The following is a 26,671-nucleotide window of genomic DNA, read 5'->3' as shown; positions in this document are numbered from 1 at the left end:
CAGCAGGAAAACACCATTTATTTATTTGCAGCGCCCCAGTGTTTTATCATAAATAACTAGAGCAGAGAATTCCTGTCATCCAGGTTCCAAAGCTGATCAAAACTGCAAGATTGGGAAGTGCAGCTCCTGTGGTACTGGAAAACATGAAGGTGCAGGCTAATGGGAGGTATGCAGGGTGTGTGTAAATAGCCTGCTTGCTCCTAGTCTCATAAAAGATAAATTACTCTGTTGTCTGATACCATCATTTTTACAGGTGAGGCAATAACAATGAGTATCCTTTCGACTTTTAAGAGTTAGTGAGAATTATAGTCTTATATCTTTATATATTTTTATTGTGCAAAGCTGTGCCTACAAACCTAAGATGTGAGTTAGCCATCTATTTTGATCTGCAATACAGAACATATTTTAATATCTGAAAGTCTTCTACAAGGTAGAGCCCTCTAGATTACTTTAATGCTTATTTCTCTTTTAGTAAAATATTAGACAGTTTCTAATGTTGTGAATGAGTCATTTGAAGGGACCAGGTCTTATGTTTGGGGGACCTCATTTGGGGCCAAATTTAGCATGGGAGATTTGTCATCCAGGAACCTTATTATTTGCTTGCAGTTCACTTTTGAGCTGCCAAACTGAACATAAAGCAAACCTCTGTTACTTTTCTAGTGTAGCTCAAAAGCATTGTAGTTTGTTTAACATTTTTCCAGCATTTATGATTGGTAGATAGTGCATGTATAGGTATGAAGGTTAATTAAATCAAGAGGTGAAGTTTGTAGAACAGGGAATGCTTCATTAAGCCCTGTGTGAAGTAACATGTACAATCTGTTCGCAATACCCCAAGTGCCATTCACTGAGACAGTGTAATTACAGCTTGCACACAGTTTCATTAGTTTGTGTTTCTTCTACTGTGGTTGACATGTATGTTGTCTTCACTGAAACCCTGGAATAGAGGAGGGACTGCTCGCTGGTGGGCATCTGAGCATACTGAGATTCAGCAAATCATTTTTCCTTTGGGTTCTAAAATGTCTTATCCCAGATGTAATTAAGCTTGTAATTCATCAACTGACACTTCTTTTTTTTTTCCTTCTCAAATTCCAGATCCAACTGAAGACTTGTGAAATGGCTCTTCTTGTACGCTTTTATTTTGCTTTAAAGAGATGGGAAATAATAATTATTTCTCCCCACTGCTAGTAGTTAATATTTTGTTTGGGTTGCTTTTTATTTAAAGTCTACTCACTTTTATTTCAGGGCAGGGTATTATGACAACCTGAAGATATAGTCTTTAAGACACATCTCTCTTTAATGTGCATGATGTTTAGGCAACTATAAATTCTAGGTGGCTGTGAGTATATGGGGGCTTCAGTGGAAACTTAGCTGTATAGATTGCCAAGAGTTTATTTTAATAACAACTTCTGCTACTGGGAATGCATTTAAAGAGACTGAAGTGTTATCACCAGTCCAGGCATATTCGCATCTCTTTTGGTATACATTTAGCTGATTCCCAGAGAAAGACTGTTAAAGCTCCAGTTATGATCTTTGCAAGGCAGAGACTAGATTCATACATAAAATTCCTGGAAAGTCATATGAACATACTTAATATTACCCCTGTGATAAGTCCCACAGGCCTATTCAGGTGAGAGAAATTAAAGATGCGGAAGCAGTTGAAAGCACAGGTCTGCAGAAAGAAGAGCAGTATTAATGGGAGTAATAAAGAGGCTAGTGAGGAGGAATGAACGATGAGCTTTATTGCAAATCTTACCTGTGTGCTGTTTCTTTATATTAAAAAAAACCTGCATAGATGATCTTCTGCAAAGTTGTTAGGCTGATGTAAGAATACAGCTGCCATGTAGCAGAGGTAGCAGTAAAACAGACCTGCCGTCATCATCTTGTTATCATTTGAATATCCTTAAATATCTTTAGAAGGTTTATGTTTAGAAGTACTATATTAAGAGAATACACGTTATCTCCATGCCGTGTGGTATCCCAGCTCTGCCAAACAATGGCATGTGCCAGAGTGGTACTGATCTGGCTATAGTCTGAAAATACTGAAAAGCTCCAGAGCTGTTTTACCCTATGTTTACCTGCTGTATTTTTTGGTATCTAATAAAGTAATACTAAAATATTTCCCAGAAACTGCCTGCCTACGTTTTCTCTTGCCAGGAATTATAGTGTTTTGTTCTGAGATGACATCCTAAGTTAGTATCTGTGTTCTTTAGGTTTGTGATAGATCATGCGTATCTCCTGATTTCAGTGAACTCCAGTATTACACAATACATTTCATGTATGACAATTCCACAGGAAATGTTGGCAATAAAACATGCATGAATTTATACTTGGACTTAAGCTAGATCTTACCTGTATATAAGTTATTGCACAGACCTAGGCAGATTTAACTTCAGAAACCATAGTCTGCCAAAAACACCCTAAATTATCTGACAGTATTTCAGGAGTAGTATGCTTTGGGGCAGAATGTCCAGTCTTTGCACACACACATAATGAAGAATTATAGGAAAGCAGATGGGGAAGTAAGGGAACTAAAATGTCATCCGTCTGCTCTATGTTAGTCCAGAAAGGGGTCTCAGTGCAGCTACAAAGCACAGACTGCATAGCAGCCAGGCTGTGAGGAGGAAAAACCAGCATGACAGCTCTACTTTTAGGCATGGTGTTTTGTGAATTCATGCATTGGGAGACTGTTGACTATTAGTTTTAGGATGATGCATAGGAACCTTTAAAAAACATATATTTTTAAAAATATTTGGCCTTTGAAGTGGCGAACTAGGTGGAACTTTTATTTGGTCAGTACAACATATGTCATGACTAAGAGTTAGTTGTGTCTTCTCAAAATAAAAGGTCTTGTGTTATTTATTCACTTCAGTGCCACAAGAGTGTATGATGCCTTATAGGTGATTAAAATGAACATGCCACCAGTATCTTACAATTTAGACAGTGCACAGCAAGAGGTGACAAAACAAAAGGCAGATAAGTACAGGAAGCATGAGGGTTACAGTGGCAAAAGCTTGTGAAAATGCTTTCATATACCAATAAAAGCTTTCACTTTTGCCTCACATACGTTTCTTCACCGCATGTTGCCTGCGCGTCTTGCTGGTTATTTGATTTTTGGTTTTGTTAATGTATTCTCTTCATATACTTTGGTCCTGATATTGTTTCCCTTTAAGTCCCTGGAAGGAACTCCTAGTGATTTAAACAGTCTTGGATCAATCTCAGTAAGCAAAGGCTGTTGGGATGTGGTAATGAAGAAGCTGGCACTTTAAACTTCTTTTAAAAACAAGTGTTGTGTTGGAATGAATAATGAAGCACCCTGTAATACTTGTTGTTCATGTAGTAGGTGTAATATTATGTGCATAAGTAATACATACTTCATCATAATTACCTGAGTAAGAAGTGGAAAGGTCTGCTGTTCTTTCCCTGTTAGTATCCCACATAGTTCTAGGTGTGTATCATTTGCCCTGAAAAATGTTTAATTTTCCACAATGTTGAGGTGGTAGTTGTGAGGTTATGGAAGTGTTTTGGGATCAGGGTTTTGTGTTGTTGTTTTCTCAATATATCTTTCTATCCCTGTTAGTAAACTTTCATCCTAATTAGTGCTAACTGTAGATAACTGCATACATCTTGCTTGAATCCTATTGATCTCCTTGTCTCAGTGATATTTTGTAGTAGATTACTAAATGCTTAGTGTAGAACATCATTATTATTAGCTTTAAGAATGAGTTTTCTTCAGTTAATGAGGTTATCCTTACCCTTATATCATAAGAAATTTTCAGGTGATTGCATTTGTACCAGTTGTTGTTTTATCATGTTTTTAATGTTGTCTCCAGTATTATGCCTCTTGGTGGTCTCATCTATTAATGTTTATCCTTCTGGTTCTGTTGCATCCTTTTCAGCAGTATTAAAATTTCTTCTGAATTTATGTATAAAACACATTTCTTTATTAAAAAGGGATCCCATCAGCTTGCTGTGAATTTAGATTTTTCGTAAAGTTGAAAATTGTTCAGACTAATGTGCTCTGCCTTGACAGAATACATTGTCAAATGCATAGGGCAAACAGGATCCATGTCTGTTACATGCTGTAAAATGTGGAGACCAGTAGACTTCTTTGACGTTTTTGTCTGAGTAGCAAATGGTAGACTCTGCCTTGTAACATGTATTCTGATTTTAAACTTTGTGTGAAGGAGAACCACAGAAGTGGAAGAAAAATATTTCCCTTTTTATGGAGATCCCGTCATTTTCTGTAAAGTGGTTTGAGAGAGATAGTTCTTAACTATTGAGACGTGTAAATATGCAGACAGACAGCTCATGACAGCTGCAGAAATACCTGTCTCTCTTTAAACTACTTTTAAACCTCATTTGTTTGTGTCATTTTTTGCCCCACACACGGATTCTTCAAAAAATATATCACTGCCTATTTTGTTGAAGGTATCATACCTTAGTTGCACCAAACAATACAAAAACATTCAGTGTGTCAAATGGAAACAGATGTTTAATAAAATGTAATGAAATTTATTCACCTGTTCATGTGAGCGCTGCACATGTTTGATGGGTAGAACTATTAAACAGCTTGCCCATGTGTTGCCAAACAGGGGATTAAATTCTAGGAAGTCTGCTTAAGTAGCTCTGTGCTCATGAATATGACATTCAGTCTGTTTACACCTTTCCAACCCAGTTAAAACGTCAAAAAGATGTATTTTTGTAATATAAGTACCTCAATTCTTTTTGACATTATTTTCCATAGCTCATTTTATATGCATATCTTTCTTTTATATTAGCATCATGATGGTATTAATTTGGATGTGCAAATTAGTTCTTCATGATGTTGTCATGTCAGCATCTGGATTCAAGATGTGCTGTTTCATAAGCATCACATTGTATTGTGTTTCATCAGAGTCCCCCTTTCCTAATCTAATTATTCATAAGGAACCTTGGGGATTGTGCTAATGGGCATCTGAAGCTATAAAGAGTAATGAAAGTGGTTGTGTTACTGCTATGCAATTAAGTGTATATAGAATACCATTCTTATAATTAAATTCAGAATTTTTAGCACTCTTCTCCTTTATAGTGCATTAATTATTTCTCTGAAGTTAAAAACAATACTAATGGAGTTTAAGAGCTTTTTGCAAGAGATGTAACATTTACACTCACAAGTTGATTTTGGCTTTGATTTTTAAAGGCCTTCAGCAAATAACAAGCCAGTTGTATGAAATTATTTTTATGGATTTTTCATATTTTATGTGGAAGGGTGGAAGATGTTTCTGAGGCAGAATTTGAACTGCTGGGAATCTGAGGGTGGAATGCTGTGCTTCCTGTTTAATGTTTTCTCCATTGGTTTGATTGTGTGCAGTACACATTAAGCTGCTGGTGGCAATGTGCATCAGCAGTCATTGCAATTTGTATGTTCAGCATGACCTTTGGTCTGGGTTCAGTTTTCTGTCTTTGTTCATTTGGAGTAAGTGCTTTGATGAATGACGATAAAATATATAGATCAACTGGTCAATATGTTTTCCACTGATAATTCCATATTAATAAGTGCTGATGGTTAGTATCTTTAAGGTCTACTGACAATCTGATTGAAATCAATGGCAGTTTTGCCTCATTTAGTTCAGTGGGAGCAAGAATGAGTCTTTAACCAGCAGAAAATTATAAATACCAATCTCTGTTCAGGTGTCATTCAGTATGAACAAGAGTTTCTATGGTGCTGTCAGGCTGAAAGAAATCCTTTTCTTTTTCAATAACAAAGCTGCATTTAGCTGAAATAATCCCTAGGTAGCCTGTTAGAGGTGTTCCAGCTTTGTTATTCCTAACAATACAGAATGTGGCCACTCGCTGATTCTACTTAAGTAAGTAGTTGCTGCTGCTCAAAATAGCTTTGGAGACTGCTGTGCTGCCAAAAATCTGCTGCAGATATCCTGCATTAGCCTAGTTACGAATTTTTATGTGAAATTCAGACTATTTTTATTCTGTGGAGTACATGATATTAAATAAGTTGTGCATTTCCTTTCTCCAGAACACTGGTGACAACCATAATGTTGTCATGTCTGTGACAGTGAAGAGGATTGTGAAAGCATCCTCCATCTTTGGTTCTACACAGCTGGTTGGGATCTTGTCCTATATTCTGGGCTGCTTGAGCTGTAAAAATTCCACTGTCATAACAGCAGATCTGTGTAGTAGCCTTCTACAAAACTGAGGGGTAGCTTCATAAAACAGCTCTTCCACAATATCCTCTTAGTTTCTTTCCAGGTACCCCCCAGGAGAAAGGAGTTGTGAAGTTTGAATGGGAGATTAATAGGTCCAGGTCCCGCCTGACCAAGTGACAGAATGTCAGAGGGGGACTGACAGCTTCTCTGTAATTGTCACTATGAAAGCAAAAGGAGAGAAGAAAGAGGGGGAAAGTGCACAGAAAGCCCTAGTCTCTTGGGTAGATTTCCAGATTGCTTAGGACTTTAAAGGTCAAACCCAACACCTTAGGTTAGTATCTCCTTAATTACTAGGAGGTAACCTTCAGAGCACAGGAGTAGCATGCTTTTGGCATTACTCAGCAAGCATCTGCACTCAACAGTAGTTCATAGTTTAAAATATTCTTTAAGTATAGCAGTATATTGGTAGGTCATTTCTCTACCCTTACAAAGGCAAATAAGTTGTGCCTCAAATAGAAAAATTTATATTCATCTTACCATCTGTACAAAATACTTATGGTGCTTGGACACATTGGTGATCTGAAAAGTTAGGTTTACACTGCCAGATTTTGTACCATGATCAAGGATTTTGATGCAACAACCAGCAGATTTTCTAGCTATTTTCAGCAGCTGACCATTGCTGTCCCATTTGCTCTTGAATAGAAGTCAGTGTTGCTTTCACATACCTTCTAACCATATTCTCTGAGTTAACAGGTTAACAGACGTCTGAAAATCAGTAAACCAGAACAGAAAAACTTAAATCCATCCAAACAACCTATTGTTGATTGGTTTTCATTTTACAGTGGTTTATTTTGTATTTTTATATTTATATTTTTCTCTGGTAATTTGTGTTTAAAGACATTATTTTGATTTTCTTTGATTACAGTGTAAAATCCTTAATTGTCTGCACTAACATATTAAATAGTGACCAGTTGAAATAACATTCTTATGGACTATTGGTTGCTTCCTACTCCCCCTATTACTTTTGCATACTTGTTTGGTGTTTTTCTTGCATACTGTATTTTTCTATGTACAGATGAAAATAATTTAGAAGAATTCAGAACAATGAAAGATCTGATTTTGTATTCTGGTCTACTGTGTACATGTCTTTACTTATTCAACTAATCTTTGTCACCTAAAAACTTAAATAAGGAAAGCTGCTGCTTATACTTTGCTTGTGGGTTAGTCATTGCTCTGTTAGGGGCTTGACTCTTAATAATATTTTTTTGTTCTTCCACTTTGTATACAAATTATTATTTTAACGGTCCTTAAGTTTAATTTTGTGCAAATCAGATATGGGGGGTTTTGCAGCCTGTTTGTCATCGTCAGTTCAGTTTATCTCCTTTTAAAGCCAGTTTCCACACACAAGTGCAAATCCCATAGATCAAGAATATGCTCATTTACAAAGATTATAATTGATTTTTTTGGCCCTGTTTTTAATACTTTGCACTGTAAATGACATCCCAGTGGAGAATAATCATCATACAGATGTTTGAAAGCTCCTTCCTGCCGAGTATGGTAATTGAAGTCTATAAAGTGTCATCAGACAGCACGTTGTTTCTAATTAGTACAAGGCAGTTTCTCTTAGCTTTATATAGTTTTACTGGCCTCTTGCCTTCATTATTTTACCAGATGGCTATTAAATCTTGCCAGTTACTTAGATGAAAAGCATGAGATTTTTCTGGGTGGTTGAAAGTGTCTTGCTTTCCTTTAACAGAAATACTCATTTTTGTGTGGTTTGGTGCTGACTTTCTGAAGCCTTTGGTATGCTTTTAGCTCCAGCTGGCCAGGTGCTACCTGACATCTTTAGAAGGACTCTTGTTTGTCATGTCATTGGGAGAAACATTAGTGCAACAATAAATTTCTCTCCTCATGATAGGGCCTTTATTGTAATGGTTCTCACTTGTCTATTTTCTGAAAAAGGAACTTTTTTAGTGACTGCTTCATGGTTGGATGTTTATGGCAGACAGTTTCCCAGGGTATAACTGAAACAATCAACATGACATGGAAGTGGGCAGATACAGGAATTTCTTCTGTTGAAAAATCATGGGGGAAAGAAGCTTTATTGCCTTTTTCAGCCTCCCTGTGTGAGCGTACTTGAGTGCAGGTCAAATCCTGAGGTCCTTTTTGAGGTTTGGATTGTGACTCCAAAACCGTACCTCCCTCTGCTAGGTTAGTTCAGCCTAATGTCCTGGTATTTCCTCATGTCTTCCTGCAAACTCCTTTTGCCTTGAATACTATGGGAGCTTATTGGACTTTGAAAGAGAGACAGTAGTAAAGAATTTGTTCGCCCTGGCTGTTTTCTTCAGGCATCCATTCTGAGCATGTGGAAGACTGAAGTAAGAGCTATATCCCTTTGTGGTAAGACTCTGAGGTAGGACTCCTCTTTTTTTTTTTTTTTTTTTTTAAGGTGAAATTTTATTTCTCCCTTACATGTGGTGAATGCACCCTTTGAATATTTAGGTAGTACATCCAAAGTCCATCATGATGCATTGCTTACACAATTTCTTGTCAATTCCAATTGAATGACACTCCAGTAATGTAAAAGTCCAAGTTTTGCTTGGAAATGGAGGAGGTTCGAGAGCACCTATGTGAGCAGCTATCAGACAGTAATTTGTTGAGCTGACTTATATGCTAAGGCACCAGACTAAGATTTAGGAGGATGATTTGATCTTCTTCGAATGATTGCATCCTGAGGAAATAATTTTGTGTCTACAAAATTTCTGTCTTTGCGAAGACAGTAATATGCAAAAGCTATGATCTGGAGAAGGCCTGTAGTGCAAATAATTATACAACTCCTCCTCACTGGTTTCAATGGAAAATATGCTTAGCACCAACAATCTATTTAATACAATATTGCATCACACTGGATCCCGCAGTTAGTGCAAAGCATCTGTAGAAGCAAACCTCTTTCTCACATGAATTAGCTGCTAATTGTGCAACCTCAAACTTGGCTATTAAACTAAAACCAGTGTTTAGTTTAGTGTTTTGTCTGAGGTGATGCTGGTAGCAAAATGCAGTGACATGTTTCTTTCTGAAATTTTAAGAGTTTATCTGCAACTTTGCTGATAAGTATTGCATCACTTAGGGATAACAATGTGAAATAAAAATACTGTTGTAGTGAGCCACTTTCTTCCAGGGTTAAGAAATGGTGTCCTGGTCTGCATTTGTCCCCTTCCCTGCTGCATGAGGTCTAGTGGTGACAGCAAGCTGGTGCCAGGCCTGGGGACTGTGACGTCTCGCTCTGATCAACCAGCCTTTGGCACATTTTCCACCATCTACTCTGCGGTTCTGACTTGGCTAAAACTTTCCCCTTATCATGGTCCTTTGAACACCTACTCAGCGTGTTTCTTTAATGCTTTGCCTCAGAGAAACCTGTCAACACCTTTTCTCTTCATTCTGTATTTAATGGGTATGTCAACATTGCTTAATGGGGAATGGTGGAGGGTATGTTTTGTAGTTAGCTCTGACCGCGGGGGTGTGTCCTGGCAGCAGGCACAGCATCGTGCTGAGGTTGTTACATTGGCTCTGATGGCCAGTTCAGGCAGTACTAGCTCAGATATTCCTCCGCAGTGCTCTTCTGCAATGCATAAATGCACCCTTGTGCAAACAGAAATTCAGAAGCAGCTCAACTACATATCCATCATTTATAATTATAGTGGGATTAAAATAGACTTGAGGCTTCAGTTGGCCTTATACCTCAGAACTGTTGTATTGCAGCACAGGCAGCTCTGCTTGGAGAGCAGAGCAATAATTACTGTGGACTGTGTTTTAACAGCTAGCAATGATTGTAAAGCACAGCTTCAAGGATTTTGGGAGGAGGCTGGGAGCCTTGCACTTTTTTAAAGGGCTTAGATGTCTAAATGTTATCTGTGTGGGCTGCAAATTAGCAGCTCTCATAAACTATAAGGCTTTAGGAGGCATGGCCTTGGGGAAGGTGCCTGCAGATTTGTGAGCCATCATCTTATGCTTTGAAGCCCCCCAGATTTGGGGAGACTCCTAAGAAAATTCCTTTAGGTCTATCTTTGTAGAGGAGACATAAATCTAATATACTGATGTTAGTTTTTGCAAACTATTTTATTTTTAACTTTTCAGCTTTAGCAGTATGCTGGCAGAACCTATATTTTGCATTTAACCTTTTCAGAGAGGAGGAATGATTGTGCTTAGTGTTAAAACAGTGTAAGGTGGAGGCTTTGAAGTCCAGGTTGCCCAGTTGTGAATGCAGTGGGAATGGTCTGAGTTCCCACTTGCAATAATTGTATTCGTAGACGGGAAAGCTTTCAGGGCTGTTTCATGTAATTGCTGGTTTACCTGTGTACTGCTACATTCATCAGAGTAGGGAAAAAATCTGAAGTTGCCTAACCAGCAAGCAGTTGTAGATGCTGTCCGTAGCCTTGTAATATATGCTGATCTAGTCCTGTTATGTGATTGATATCCTTTGGGAATATCCCAGAAGAGGAGTATTTATTTCCTTAGGCTGTTATCAGTGTTTGAAGTTGCTTTATCAGACACAGACTGGGGAAAGGTGCATTGATTTTTAATATCTTCTGTTCCTTAAGTAATTTTTTAAATAATTAATTATTGAAATATGTTGTATTTAAATTGAGGGCAAATTTATCATTTGCTTTTACACACTCCAGCTATCTGGAATTCAATCTTTCAGGGCCAGGAGTTCCTCTAGTACCTGACATAATAAGGTGGTTTAGCAAGCTTTTCATTTTAAGTACATGAGTAATCCCATCTTTCCTTCCATTTATTTAGTCAGCAGTATATGTATATATAAAAATAAATTTGTCTTTCATGAACTGAGTCTTATGAGATGAGCTTTTAGACCAATGTAATGTTGTGTAAGCCTCTACTACATTTTTATATTATTTCCACACTCATATCAAACATTAAAGCAGTAGGTTTGATAATGAAGCTGATACAGTACAGTTGTCCTGTTCATTTTCAGACCAGTTTAGGAGTAGTCTTTAGTGTTTTATCAGTAGCAGCAACCTATGTTAACACCAAAAAAATCTCGGTTTTGTGGGCTTGAAATGATTATATAAACTTGCTGAAGAAATCTTGATGCAAGCGAGAAGAACTAACTTCATGATCTTTGACCTTGGCTTTAGTTTACACACTTAAGGCAGCCACACTATCTGGGTAATTCTGAAAGGTCACAAACACTAATTTCAAAGGATGCTTACAATGGGTCTAGCATATTCTGATGTGTGTGATCTTCATCAAAGAAGTATTAGGCACTCCCAGAAGTCCCACAGTCATACAATCTTGTGACAGACCCAGAGGCAAATTCAGAGCTGTCAGCTGAATTGCCTTTGGAGCCTGCCAAGCAAACAGATGCTAATGTTAGATGAGCATCTACAGAGCTTGGCACAGAGCTCCCTTGACAGCCAACAAGCCCTGTGTGTGACCTTAGCTTGCTGGTCCACTGCTGGGAGTTACAGAAGACACGTCCAGTCATGTATATGTTAAAGCTATATGTTGCTAACAGTATTTGAATGTGGTTTATTTGGATCCTGTAGCTGGTGTCCTATCAGTAGATTTAAACATGGCCATCTGTGCTTGTGCATTAAGATTGAGAAAACCCTGTGTTAGTTCTACAGGCTCCAGAGGAGCCCCTTGTACTCTGGGAGCTCCCCACCTCTGCCAATTGTAGCAGAAAACTGTAACAGAATTTGACATAGCAGCGTGTGAGCGTTGTTGGTCTTTACGCTACAGTGGTATCTATGCGCTGCAGTCAGAAATTGCCTGGGTAAACTAATGTTTGGGATGCCTGTGACCAGCTGGCACAGAGTGGGTTGTGCCTGTCAGGGTGACATTACACCATTCCCAAAGAATCGTGGCTGCGTGTGTGCTGCTTGTTGAGAAATGTCCCTGGCTTGTGATAACCCCTGACGTGGTGTTCGGGGCAGAGCAATTTACCAAAGCCAAAAGCCTGTCAAGGTCCACTCTTAGCAATTTAACAGTGTGAATGAGCAGTATGGGCACTCCAAAGCCCAAGAACGTCTTGGAGCTCTCCTTCATTTACTAGCACAGACCTGGCTGCTGTGTCTCCGCTTTCTTTGTCATCACTCTGTGCTTGAAGGCTGGCTGTAGTCCAGCTCCTAGATCCAGCTCTTCACGATGTTTAAGATTATCCCCCTTGCTTCACCCAAAAACCTCCTTACAGAGGTTTTTTCTTCCTTGATGCACATTATTGTGGGGCTTTGTTTGTTAGGCTGCATCAGTATATTCATTTAACAACATGCATACTCATTTGAACTGAATACAGGAACATTTAAGTCTCTAGACAAGTGATTAAGAGCTTTATTAAATAGACATGTTTTGCTGAGCCACAGCCTGGATTATCTATCCCTTAGTATGTGTATAATCAAAACTGCTTCTCTGATCTTAGATAAAAACTCTGGAGCGTCTGTTTAATTTTTTTTCTTTTATGTAAAATGGGAATGCTAACATATCCTTACTGACTTCCTTGGGTTGCTGGGGGGTTTAGTGCCCGGAAAGCACTTTGAACATGAGAAGTGCTGACAGAATTACCAAGAATTTTGTTTCTGGAATTTAATTGCTCAGTTATGGGAGAAAACAAAAAGTAGTTCAGAACCAGCTGGCAGTGAAATTCTATTGAAGTTTGTAATACATGAGAAGTAACATTTATATTGAATCTGGTCATTCAAGATTGTATTTTAAATTTTGGATGACTTTTCATTACTCTTTGGTATGTTTTAAATTAGTGACTTTCCCTTAAAAATCTAAACATGGGTGCGGTTTCTTTGATCCTTATTTTATAATAGCCTTTTAGCAAACTCGAGGTTTAGTTATTGTAGATCATTGCAATTATTATGCACAAGCATAATCACTTCTGACAATGGAAGTGACATCAGTATGTTTTAGTAATTTTTACACTTTCTGTTTTTGGCATTGATTTACTCCACAATAAGAGGCAAGGTTCAAGTTCTTTCTATTCTCTCCATAAACCCCAGTTGCCTACCATTTTTAACAGCTGGCAGCACTGCTCCTGATCTGTCTTTTGCTGGCAGCCAGGCTTGCAGCTGCTTGGTGGGAAGGAACATGGAGCTGAGCAGAAGCTCCCAGCCCATGCAGGCTTCCTTCTGCAAGTACCAGTTTAAACCCCACACTGGAAATTGTAAATACATATTGTGATGCCCGTGGTGATTTTTTCCTTTCTGCCCTTGAGTGTTGGTTGGTAAGAGAAGGGTATTGTCATGTTTCCTGATTGCACTAATGTTTATAAAGTGAAGCATTTCAAGCCTGTTGCTGAATCCTTAGGTTAGGTGACTGTCTCATCTGACAGCAAACATAGAAAGAAGGAAAGAAATACCCAGGTGCATTTTTTTTTGTTTGTTTGTTTTCCTGAAGCCTCAGAAGAGTAAATTTACTAGTATGTGTTACATAATGCAAGCTATGAGAAGCTTTTAGTGGATGTGAAGTTTAGGAGTTCTCTGTGCATATTTTTACAATAAAATACTGATCTGCAGTGTTTTCTTAGTTTTAAGTGTTGTTTGGTAGTGGTCCCCATAGCTATTCTTACAAACAGATTTACTGAAGGTGAAAGTCTTTCTTGTGAGTTTTCCAGTTTGTTCAGGTTGAACAGGATGGAGGCGTCAGTACTTCCCAAGTTTAGCTGAGTGGATGTCCTCAGTGGCTGATGTAGCTGCTGGAAGCAGGGCTGGAGTCAGCCCCCGAGTTCCCTGATTTCATACAGGGAGGACTGCCAGCCTTACAGCACGGCTACTGCAGGTGATGCAGCACCACTATTTGGGAGCCCTTATACAGGTATTAGAAGGACTTGTAGCAGGCTTTTTATCAGGCCACTGGTTATTTCAGATCGTGCAGGCACAAAGCAGTGCACTTGATGCCTTCAGCATGGATAACAGTAGTGCTGATCAGGTGTTCTGCAGAACTAACTGAAGTTTTGCAAGGTGTTGCTGGTCTAAGCAGGTCACCTTGAACGTGAAGAAAGTGAAGTGCATGTGAACCGTAGCCAAACCATTAAGAAATTTGACCTAATTTTCAGCTACACCACATCTGACACATGTTCCTTGACCTTATTTACCACTGAAGTAGTGGGAAACTTTTCATTTACCTCAGTGGGCAGAAGGTCAAGTCTCTTTGGCCTCTTTTCCTGGGGGCTTTATACTCTGCAGGAGGGAGATGGGTGCCAGAATCTCTGAAATACGGGCTGTGAGCTTTCGGATTAGGAATAAAAGGGGAAGGGGGGACACTTTACAAAAAAATGAATCTCTGTGGCTTGTATTCAGTGTGATGTGGGTTTTTAGTACAGAACACAGGAACCCAGATAACCTATTTTACACATTTGTCCTGCAGGCAAAAAAAAAAAACCAAACACATTGACTGTGCTCCCATAGTTGGGTGCTTTTCTCATTTCAGAAATACAGCTAGAAATTAGCATGTGATTACAAAACTGTTGAAAACATTTTCTAAGCTCCTCAAGTAAATACATACAAAAATATCGGAGAAAACCCCAACTCTATCACAGCTCGAGGCTAGAAATAATAAATCCCAGTGGTCATAGGTGCTCACAGAAAGGAGGCAAATTCTGGATTTGTTTTTTAGATTCGGTATCAAGTAAATTCTTTCTTTGAGTGAAGCTACATTCAAATGTTCTGAATGGGAAGGTGCTTTCCCTGGGCCCTGAGGACATAGGGATGCCTGGGCCTGTGAAATTCAGTGGTGTCATGGTGGTCTCATGATCAGCCAGGGCTGATGCAAGCCACTGAGGTATATATGTGTAGCATTTCTAATATCCAGGAGTTGGGCATTAAAACCAGAAAAAAAGAAAATATTTGTTCAGTGCTTACCTGCATTTGAAGTTAAGAAGTTTTTTACTTACTTTTTTTTGTTGGTTTTACTAGTGTTTACTCCTGTCCTCAGCTGAAGTGGTCTTGATTCAAGCAGCCTTTCGAGAGCCTTTTCAGCATTCAACCCTGTGGGTTTGGGTTTCACATAAGGAAGAGATTGTTATACTCAGGGTGAAAGGTGATATTTAGCTCAGTAAAAATCCTTGTTCTTGCTTGACAGGGTTAAATGGATTGTTTGGATTTTGCCCTTGATATATTTGTCCTTGCTAAGAATGAAGCCAGGCAAGGGGTCAGGGAAACATCTACATGAAGCATAGTGGACACACATCTCTGGATTTCATATGATACTGACTGATCACCTTGTTTCACTGATCCCTGAAGCACTTACACTATTAACATCTGTGTAAAGTTTTCTTTGGCCAAGCTCAGCTTCTTATTGTGTCTTACATTTCCCGTACAGCTATCATGGAGCCAACACCATTTTGCAGTACGAATTCCATCGGGTTTTGAGGCTGTAATAAATGAGAAAAAAAAAGCAAAGTGGAAGATTTGCCAGGGTGACAGATAATCTCAGGGGCAAAGAGGCAGATACATCCTTCATTTTAAACTATTTTCTCAGCTCCTGCTGTGGCGCTTCCTTATGCTCTTTCATGCTTTCTCAGGCTCTCGTGTGTGCATGTGCGCTCTCACAGACACTTTGTCATGCCCTCTCTCATGCTCTTGCCCTTCTTAACATGTTTGTGTGCTCTTGCTCACTCCATCTTGTGCATCCTCATGCTCTCTTTCTCTCCCACCCGCCCTTTTAATACGGCCGCTCACTGGTTTGTGTCCTGTGCTGCTTTGGTAACTCGTAGAGGTGATCAGATAGTTTATGTAAGTTCTGACCCAGTCAAGGTGGGCACTGTGATATGTGAGATTTTGCATTCAAGTGTTTACTTGAATTTTGAGGGTGATTTCTAGTATAATACAATTTCTAGATCCAAGATGGTGAACACTGCTGTGTACACCTCTCAGGTTTTGCATACTTTGTTTCCTAGCTACTTGAGGAAATCTTTGAAATTTCAGCTTTACAAACAAAAAAGGTATTAGGCTTTTTCTTTCCATCCATTTTTTTGTTTCCCTTTCTTTTAAGGTCAAACTAAATTGTGACAACACAGCTCACTGTAACAGCATTTCCTCCACACCAGATACTGTAATACTGCTCCTCTTTTATCTACCATTTGTGCTTTTGTTTTATGGCTCTCTTTGTTGCAAGCTTCTTTGTTGTTTCTTCCAGATTATGCTCCTCGGGGAGTTTTGTATCAGTATGACTGAACATTGCTTGCAGCCATGCCAGATTGTACTGTGATCTTATTGGATTTCACAAACCAAGGTTAGGCCAGGTCAGAACTTGGTTGAAATAACGTAGGCTACAAGATTGCCTGCTAGCCACTGGGAACAGGCATGACAAAAACCTGACCTAGATGCTGATTCTGTCAGCTCAGGCCGACGGTGTGGCCATGCTGACTGTGCTGGGTGTGATATAAAGGAGAAGTTCTGGCTGTTAGGATTTCACAGCTTTTTTTTGGGGAGGGAAAAGTACTGATGTTAATTCCAGTGTTCTGGCCCATTCCAAATCCTTTAATTCTCTATCAGGATTACACTGCAATCTAACAGAATAGTATATTCTCTGATCTTCTTTTCCCTGTACCATTGTGTGATGTTTGCCCTCAAAACTTGCTACTGCTGTCCAAAAAGCTGTATTTCTGTGCTGGATGAAATAGTTTTCAGGTTTTCTTTGCTTTCCTGATCTTCTGAAGCAAAATAAAGTATACCAGGGCCTCCAAATGAAAGACACCAGAAAGGTACAAATTATTAGTAAAAGTAACATATAGAAAATGATAGCTGAGCTTTTCTTAGAATTACTTGAGTTTTCGGACCAAACAATTGTATGATGTTGAGTAAATATGTTCTGACTTTGCTTCACTGAGTGTATACAAGGTGGAAAATAGCTTGCAATTATGCTAGAGTGCCCCAAAATGATACAAAGATTTATTATATAGATAAGGCTTTTCTAATTATTTTAAACATAGTTTGACCTGTTTGCGTTATATAGGAAAAAGCTGTTCAAAACCCTTACAATGAACCTGTAAGAGGCTAGAAAGTAAACATTAAAATGTACGTAGTGGCATGAAATAAAGGCCAGAACTAATTTGGCTATGTGTACCAACCTTTGTTTCATGCCATCCCATACAGAGCCTGAGAGAGGGCTGCTGGAGGGTTTGTTTGCCTGCATCAGTGCTGGAACAATACTGATGAAGTTGAGGGGAGAGCAGCACAATCAGCTGGAGTTATCTTGGTGTGCACAGATGTACACTGGTAGACTTTAGTCTATTAGGAAAGCTGGATGTGTCTAGCTAAGCAGCAGCTGTTGAGTTCAAAATAGCCATTAAGCACATTTAAAAAGTGTAAATTGTGAAGCTGCAGAGGAATTAGTTAATGAGGTGCAAAAAGCCATAGGTGACTAAGAGTCAGGGAATGAAATACTTAAGCATGGATCAGGAAAAACTTCCTGTCAGTTTAAGCTGTAGAGTAATGTGATGTCTTTCTGTGACTATGCAAAATAAATCTGGGGGAACAGTCATACCTGCTGGAAGAATTTGCTGTGGCAGGATGTGGAACAGATGACCAGCTATATATCCCCCTGGAGTACTTTCGTCTTCTGAAGGTTTTTGGTTTGCTTTTTTTTTTTTTTGGTCAGCATCTCTACTTTGTGTGTCCAAGTTGTGCTTTTAACTGAATGAAAATATGAGCATTGTGATTTCTAAATGCAAATTTATATATATTTCTGCAGAGACAAAATGGGGAATTTAAAAATGGGCTAGGAAGATTAATATTGGATAAAAGTTGGGATTTGCAATCTGATTGGAAACATTTACCTGTTGGCATTGAGGTTATCCATAATTTTTCTTAATAGGTAAGTGTTCTCTATTTCTGATAATACTAATTTTTAGTGCAAAGCTTGGCACTGCCAGCGGAGATATGGAAGGTGTAGTGCAGAAGGAGGCTGGAAGGACTCTTTCATCTCTTCCATCCCTTGCCAAGGGCTTACTGTACATGCAAATTCATCAGCTGCTCCATTGTGGAGCTTTTATGTGTCCTGGAGAGGGTGAAATCTGGTAGTTAATTGCTCTTTACGCTCAGGGGGCCATTCTCCAATGGAAGAATCTGCAGGATGGGACAGTAGTGGCTGGTGTTGCCACAGTCTTAATAAGTATTTAGGGGAATGTGCTGCAGAAGGGTCTGTAGATCTTTGTTGATTGATTGTGTTCTTACCTCCTCTGTCTTGGGAGAGCCAGCCTGGCTAATAATTTTTATGAAAGCAGCACGACTAATGTTCGCCTGCTCAACAGAGATGCTGGATAAGATTTTTTTTTTTTTTTTTCTGTTGTTTTCAGCTGTTATTTACAGGATCAATACAAGTGATTTTCCAATTCAAGGATATTTTTTTTTTCCAACAAGCTGTATAGCCTCTAAGGTTGGAATATTGGATCTGCTCTTTTTCAGAACAAGTTAATTTAAAAATGATAGGTAATTTCCAGTTCAGAATTAGTTTTTCTAATAGAAAAGAGGGATGTATCTGGAAGAAACACATTGTAGGGGAGAGACTTTTGCCTGAGAACAACATCATTACACACTCCCCACAGATACTTTTATTTTAGCTGTTTTTCTTTAAACAATAATCACTTAACTGCACACAGTATTTTAATGTCAAATGCTATATAATAATGAAATGCAGAGGTCTTTTATCATAACCCTGGTTCAGTTACTATTGAAGTCTGTACAAATATTCTGGTGGACTGTACTGGGAATTAATTGGTTGATGCCCCCTGTAAAGAGCAATACAATATATTGTGACCATTGTGACCATAGAGGAGAGTATTTTGTGCCATTGTGGTAGTATTCCAGGCCAATGGCAAGTGCTTTCACACATGTAGGTTTAAATGCCTTTCATTTTTTTTCCATTTGTTTTATCTGATTCTTTTGTGACCTGTTGAGAAAATCATGTGTACATTACACACGTGCATCCATACTCACACAAATACACCTATATTTCAATTGATACTCCATTCTTCCCCTCTGCATTTACCCTTCTCACCACTGCATACTCAAGATAAGAGGCTTCGTTCTAAAAGGACTGTCAATATGTCCACTTCTGCTTGGACAGTTGGGGTAAGATACAGCTTTAAATAAGGAAAATCATGCAAATATTATTTGATAAGCCAGAGTCCACACCCACTATCAGTATGAATTTTACATTATAAGAACAAAATATCTGAGAAGTGTTCTTCCAGTGGAAATTCTACAAATGAACTTTACATGCCAAAACAGTTGATTAGATTTTTAGATTTTAAAAAAATGCAGCTTTTTAGATCAAGCTCAACCCATCCCAAGCCCCAGATCATCAACCGTAAACAGAATCTGTCTGCTCTTTGAAGTGTTGGGTTCAGACCCAAAATATACTAAGTTGTCATAATCAAGTTTTCTCAAAGTCTACACATTAACATATTTTATTTAGTAAAAAAGCAAAATTACATATATGCTTTATAATTCCCCCTTCCTCCTTTATATATGTGGTGGTGGAGGAAAAAAAGAGGGAAAGTTGTTGGGTGGGTTGGTTTTGGCTGTTTATTTTTTTTTCAAACAGAACAATTTGATTGTGAGGTTTTCTTAAAAGCTATTTTTCTTTCCCATGATTAGGGCAAAGTTTTCCTTTTTTGGATGGTGAATTGTTTATAACATTCCAGTAAGGATCTGGCTTTTGGATGGCTATGTTGCTGATGAGAGCTACTGGCAATAGAAGCTGTCTAACACTCAACTGCTAGTTTATTAAAAGAATAATAGGAACAGATGTTTTCAATTCATAAAATGTATCAAGTAAATGGTGCATCCACTTGTTATTTCAATTCCTTTGAATTTTGGTGAGCTCATCTGGGGCTAGGTTTTCAAAAGAGCTTAGCCCACTGTCGCTTTATTGTTCTCAGTGTAAACTGATGGATGATGAGAGTGTTTGAAAACCACAGCTTTTCATGCCTACAGGGGAGCTGCTAACTACTGATGCTTCTGAAAGTCTGGCCCATGTTTCTGATGAGTGAATAGTGATCATTACAGAGGATTCATACATGCAGTCTCTGAGTAATACCCTGCATTTGTTGGTGATTGTATATGTGATGGCTTCTTTATTGCACTAGGCATTTTAATTTAAATTATGCTAATAGTGTAGGATTAACCATAGATTATGATTCTATCTTTTACTGTCATACAAACAGAAGAACCAGTTCTTTTGCTTCTAGAGTCTCTTTCTCACTTCTCATCCTGATGTATAGTAATTTGTACTCAAGACTGGCCTCAGGTTTTGATGAGGTTTCTTGTTTAAGCTGATGCAATTGCTTGGGGAAAGAGAGTTGTTGAAAATTTTTGGAAAAAGAAGAGACTGGGATCTTTTTTATCTTCTGATGATATGTTTTTATGGTGCTGAAATGATTTATGAGAATGATGTTTTGAATGGGCCGTTGCCAGCATTGCTCAGTGAGCAGTTCTGGTTTTGCCTTCCTGAGGTAGGACAAGCTATATATACTTTGCTTCTGCAGTCTTGGTTCAAACACATATTTGAGAAAACTAGTGCTAAAGGGTTATATTAAAACCTTCATAAAGCATGAAGAATAATACATGCAACAGGACTGGGATATTATGTCGGTCCTTGATAGAGGAAATAGCAGGAGGCAAGTGCTGTTGCCATCACCATTACTGAAAAAAAGCAGTAGCAGCCTGTGATTGCTCTTGGTGAAGCATAACCTCTTCAGAGATCTCCTACGCTCCCAAACTGCAAATGTGCTGGAAACACAGATTTGCCTTGTTATGTTTGCACTTGTTTCCTTGTGTAGCAACCTCAGATGGCAATGGCATGCAGCCTGTTTGCATTAGTGGTTTGCTGTTGAATTCATCCTTATTCCGTCAAATCCCTCATTTGTTGCTTTTTTTGTGGAGTGCTTGATATTTTTAACAGCTTTGTATTTTAGTAGCAGTCTAAAATTTGCTTTTTTCTTTTTTTTCCCTCCAGCTGATATTATTTCTACAGTTGAGTTTAACCACACTGGAGAACTACTGGCTACTGGTGACAAGGGGGGTCGGGTTGTTATATTCCAAAGGGAACCTGAGGTATGTGAGTTACCAGTGCAGTCCTTCATAGCTTGCTAAAACCTTGCTTTATGCTTAATTCCATCTAGCAAATTTGTTTATAATCTCAAGATTCAGTAAAACAGAATGCAGAGTGTCACCTCTTTGGAGGTGAAGTGAAAGAGGGTAAGGAACTTTAACTGAGAAGTTTGCTGTCTGAGGCAAAATGCCTCTAACCTGCAAAATTCCGAGCTAAGAAAAAAGAAGGTTGTTCTTGTTTTGTTTCTACATTATTTTAGTAGCTTTTTCCTGTTTGATGGAACCATTCCATATAAAACAGTACCTTTGCTGCGATACCTCTATGTTTCACTTTTAAATTTGGTCCGTCTGCAGTACCTTTTCTAGGAAGCTTTCCTGAATAACTGACACTTCATCAAAAATTCTGCCTTTTATTAAATGTTTCTCCAGTATTTACAGGAAATTTAATTCCTGTAGAAACTAATCTGTCAGTATCATGTTTTAAATGAGAAATTAAATTACACTTGCAATATTTTTATATTTATACGGCTGCTTATACACCTTTCCTAAGAGATAGAGATATATTGCCTTCATAAATCACATGGTTTTGTTGTTCTTATTGTCCACAGAGTAAAAATGAGCCTTACAATCAGGGGGAGTACAATGTTTACAGCACTTTCCAGAGCCATGAACCTGAATTTGATTATTTGAAGAGCTTGGAGATAGAAGAAAAAATAAACAAGATCAAGTGGTTACCACAGCAAAATGCAGCTCACTCACTTTTATCAACAAATGGTAAGATAGATGAGGGCATATAGGACACATCAGTATTTTGGTCTTGGGCATTTCAGTGCCAGCTGTACATATTTGTTCATTTTAATCTACTGCATTAGTAATTTCCTCTTTCAGAGTTTACCAAGACTGTCATACTGACTCTGATAGCTGTTATTTATGAGTTTTATTCAGTCATAGGTTTTTTTGTATTGACTCTCCATAGACATTTAGAGAGCTATCCATTTTTGCTATTAATGTACAATGCTATCCTGAAATAAATTTTGTGACAAAGGTATCACCTTATTCAGCAGCTGTGTTTCACTGGGGATTTAGAATTTTGTCTGCTGTATTTCTCATAACTTTTATTCTTTGTAGATATGTAAATGAATGTAGGTGAGAGAGATTAATTTTTTTCTTTCCTTTCATTATCATCAGAATGGTTTATTTAAGTTCTAAATAGTTACACAAATCTTTGAAAGGCTGTAGGATTAATAATACAAAATTGTTACTGACTCATCTTTCTAACATGCTTAAGACCTGTTGATTAAAAAAATTCAGTATTTATTGCTAAGAGAGGATACACAGATGTGACACAGGGAAGAAGCTGAATGGAGCCAAAATGTGCACAGGTGTCATTCAGGAAATATTTGGGCACCCACAGCCTTTATTACTGCTAGTGATGCATGAGACAAAAATATCTGATTTTAAGTCTTAGAACTCATTGTAATCAGAAAAGAATTTTTCTTGTATAAATTAGAGCGTAATCAGGAATTGCTGACAGAAAAAGTGTAATCTCACCTTTGGGAACTGACCATTTAGGGCAAAGTGATTACTTGGTATAGTTAAAATGTATGGCAATAAATAATACTTACATTAATTCACATTAGACAAATGATTTTAGGTTTTGTAGTCTGTTTTCATTAGTCGTCTTTTGACTTCTTGTGGGCACTGTTGCAATATTTGAATCTCTTATAGGTAGGTGATTTGTGTTGTTTTAATAATTCAGCTAATTATGAACTTGGGCAGTTTAATTCTACACACTTCCCTTAGTCAGAATAATTGATTTCAGATAACTTTAACTATGAATGGCTTCTTCCAAGTGCATGATACAAAAGCAGATCATTAAAAGTAGACCTCTCCCTTTTAATTTTAAAGTTTGTTTTTGGAAACACTGAGGAAAACAGCCAAGTCCTCAGACACATGGCTTTTATGGTTGGCCTGACAGACCTTTGTATCTGTTTTCAGGTTGATATTAATATGGGAGGGGAGAAAGTAAGAAATAATCAGAGTTGCTATGGGTTAATCCAGTTGCAGCCAACGCTGAGCAAGCCTAGGAGCTGGCAAAATACTTTGGCCTCTTTTTTTCTGCCTTCTTAATTCTAGAGCATCCCAGCAGACCTCTTTATGGTCTAAGCCATAGCCTGTGGATTTTGGCTTTGAATTACAAAACATTTTTGTGTGCCAGTGAGGATTCCTAGCTTCCTGACACAGCAGGGTTGAAGCCTGAAGGTTCACCTGTTGGTGTACTCTTAAAGATTGTTTTAACTTTAGGATACAGAAGGTCCATGTTGCACTATTCACTGTCTCACAGATGACCTGTGAGAAGTCATTGACAATGTATGTCAACTCCATGCCTATAAGAAGGGATAATGGTATTTTCCCTAGGTTGTTGAGAATGAAGGCATTACCTTCGAGTACTGGTTTATATTTACTGATTTCTGAGCCTGGTATTTTAATGCTATTTTTGATATTTTGCTCGCTGGTAGTTTAGGATATAAAGCACCGTTTTGGTCAGAAAAATAACTGTGAAACAGCATCCTTTCTTTCTGCAGGCACAGGTGGATGCTGCCCATTGAATTTTCTGGAAGGAGCATCCCTCTGTTAGGGAACATGAGGGGAGAGTCTGTCTAAATCTCACCCTCAATATATGAGACTTGACAGGCCTGCACCTGCCCAGATCTGTTTCTGTCTTTCTGAAGAGGACCTGTGTCTGAGGCTGTTCCTGCACAGGTCACCTCTGTCAGAGGGGATCTTGGTTCCTTTCCAGTTCACACGTTACCGACAAGTCATCAGCTAAGCTTTGATTGCAGCATCGTAATTAATGGAGGCAGAAAGAAACCACCAAGGCTTTTGCATCCCACTGTGGATTTGCAGTGCTTACAGTTCTGATTTGTGCTGTAAGTGGAACTGATTTTGTAGTATAATAATAATAAATTATTAGGATTCATTGGTATATTTTGCACTAGAATATATTTGGGCCATTTTCAATATGAGCTACGTCAGGTAAGTCAGAATTTGTACCATACGGATCCTTTCGTCTGATGATTTGAGACTACTTAGCAGACATTAATTAAAGTGGACTTCACAACACTCTTGAGACTTCATGAATACTGAACCTCACAGAGATGTGTCTATATTTTGTGAAATACAAGCATGCTTAGAATTTTTGGGGACTATATAAAGTCCAGAAGCAGACTGAGGAGAAGAAAACCAACACATGATACCCTTAGCCACAAATAAAATAGTTTTCACTCATGAAAGGGATAAGTTTATCAGTAACAGTCAAGCCCAACAATGGAAAATTGTTTGTGTTTTTTTCTTATAATGAATTTTACAAAAGTTGTATTGATAATTTTTAGAGTAGATAAGCAGGAATGCACTATTGACATGTAAAAAAAATTCAAGTGCATGACATAGTCTATATATTTTTAGTAATTAGTTAACGTGACTGATACAATTGAAATGTAAATATTTAAATGGAGCTTTTTAGTTGCAGATTGAACTAACCTCGGGTTCTGTAGATTGAGCAATTGTAATTGTGTTTCTTGAAAATTAACATCAATATTGTTAGGAAATGCACAATAGTAAAAACAGAGTAGTGGAGTGATTGATTATGGAACAAAAAAAAAGTCAAATTTAAAGGCATTACAAAAATGCAAAGAAATTCATCTATTCATAAATCCTGCCTTTAAAATCATTCATACTAGAATTTGAAAGAAGTATTTGGATCAGCCACACTGGGGAAAGAATTAGGCTCTGCTATGTACTTGGGAAGGGGGTGTCGAGGAAGAAAGTGGGATGAAATCAGAATGATGCAGAACTGAGGTTAATGAAAACTGTGGTGGCAGGTGAAGTGCAGAAGCTTTGGAAAGGCTTTGTCTGCTCCATGAACAGATGAGTGACACAACTGTTACAAGCTTAGGGACAGACTTTTTGCAGAAGACTTGGCACTGATTTTTCAGCCTTGGGAGGTTTAGGGTTGGCAGGTTGGGTGCATGAGCAGAGGAGGAGTGGACAATCAATGTTAGGGAAATCTGCAGCTTCAGCTGCTACAAGCACAAGGACAAACTCCACCGGAATGTTTAAAACTTATATTTTTTGGCTTCAGAGGCTCTTTGCTAAATGAGGGGCATCCTTATTCTTTCATCATATACTTCACCCATCATGAAAAAGGCAGAGTTTAGGTTTAGTTCCATTCTATGTAAGATTAATATATACTACTGTCTCACCCGTACAACACAATTCTTTCAGGTTTTTTTCTCAGATATTTCTCAGCTGCTTTCCGTTAGGAAGGAGAAACATCTCATTGTCCACACAGCCTTTCACTTGCTGGAGCTCCTGCTGTTACAGGAATACACCAGTACCTGGTCCCACAACTGGCCAGGCGGGTATCATTAGTCAGTCTGTCTCCTCCATGCTCTTCTTGTGCTGCTTATAAGTAACCTAGCAAACTGACTTTAATAGCAAGATTATTTCCTTGCAAAGTCAAATTGTCAAACTGAGCTTCAGCAGTGAGCATCAAGTGGTATTGGTCTGTTCCACCTGCAAACTGCCAAGCTGCACACGAGAGCAGCTCTCGTATGTGCTCTGTGCGGTCTCTCAGCTGCCAGGACCCACTGACTCATGTTGAAGGTATGGGATGTGCTTTGTGAGTACTTTTTCTGTTGGCAACATTTCCTGGCTGTGCAAAATTAAGTGATCCAGACTGTTCCAGCACAAGACTTGTCTAAACCAAGGTGTAGAAACTCCTTTAAGGGATATGTTGTGAAATGTGGGTAACCACATTCAGAATTCCTGTGCTGACAGCTGTTTGCCTTTTCTTTTCAAGATAAAACAATCAAGTTATGGAAAATTACTGAAAGAGATAAGAGACCAGAGGGGTACAACTTAAAAGATGAAGAAGGAAAACTTAAAGATCTTTCTACAGTAACATCACTGCAGGTAACCTGTTGTCTTTGTCCAAAGTCCTGTCGTTTCTGTATGAAGAAGGTAGTCATGGGTGCTAGGCCTGTATATCATTATTCTCATTGAAATTTTAGTTGACAGATAACAGTCTTGAATCTGTCACACACTTTCAAGTCACAAATGCTTTATGATATAGCGACCAACACATATGCATTTAGAGAGTTTATGTCAGTTTTATTCTTCCTAATAAAATTTCCTCAGTGTGTGACTTAGTGTGTCTTCACACTGTGTTCTTCAGCCTGGTGTGCTGGAAGCATTCTACTTGTAATTAATATTAAACAGTGTTCTTGCCTCATTCAGAGCAACTGAGCTAAACACAGTACATCATATTTCAGTCTCATCTTTATTTCAGTAGTATGAAACAATTATCTTCTATCTGAAGAGTGGGTTTTGCAGTAGTCTGTGCTCCAATGTATGTGACGTTATGCACTGTTGAACAGATGCAGTCAT

General features: G+C 38.3%; 1 protein-coding gene across 1 annotated transcript in view; it reads left to right on the top strand.

Annotated features, from left to right (window-relative positions):
* The window catches only part of LOC103780784 (serine/threonine-protein phosphatase 2A 55 kDa regulatory subunit B gamma isoform), a 134,702-nt gene that overhangs the window by 58,543 nt on the left and 49,488 nt on the right, over positions 1-26,671 (top strand). Inside the window, exons 2-4 of the mRNA XM_008948474.1 lie at positions 21,129-21,226; positions 21,832-21,997; positions 26,085-26,197. Of these exons, the coding sequence (XP_008946722.1) occupies positions 21,129-21,226; positions 21,832-21,997; positions 26,085-26,197 (377 nt within the window). The remainder of the gene's footprint in view (positions 1-21,128; positions 21,227-21,831; positions 21,998-26,084; positions 26,198-26,671) is intronic.

This window comes from Merops nubicus, unplaced genomic scaffold (genome assembly GCF_000691845.1).
Source record: "Merops nubicus isolate BGI_N331 unplaced genomic scaffold, ASM69184v1 scaffold1, whole genome shotgun sequence".
Taxonomy (NCBI): Eukaryota; Metazoa; Chordata; class Aves; order Coraciiformes; family Meropidae; genus Merops; species Merops nubicus.
This window is presented reverse-complemented; position numbering and strand designations above follow the sequence as displayed.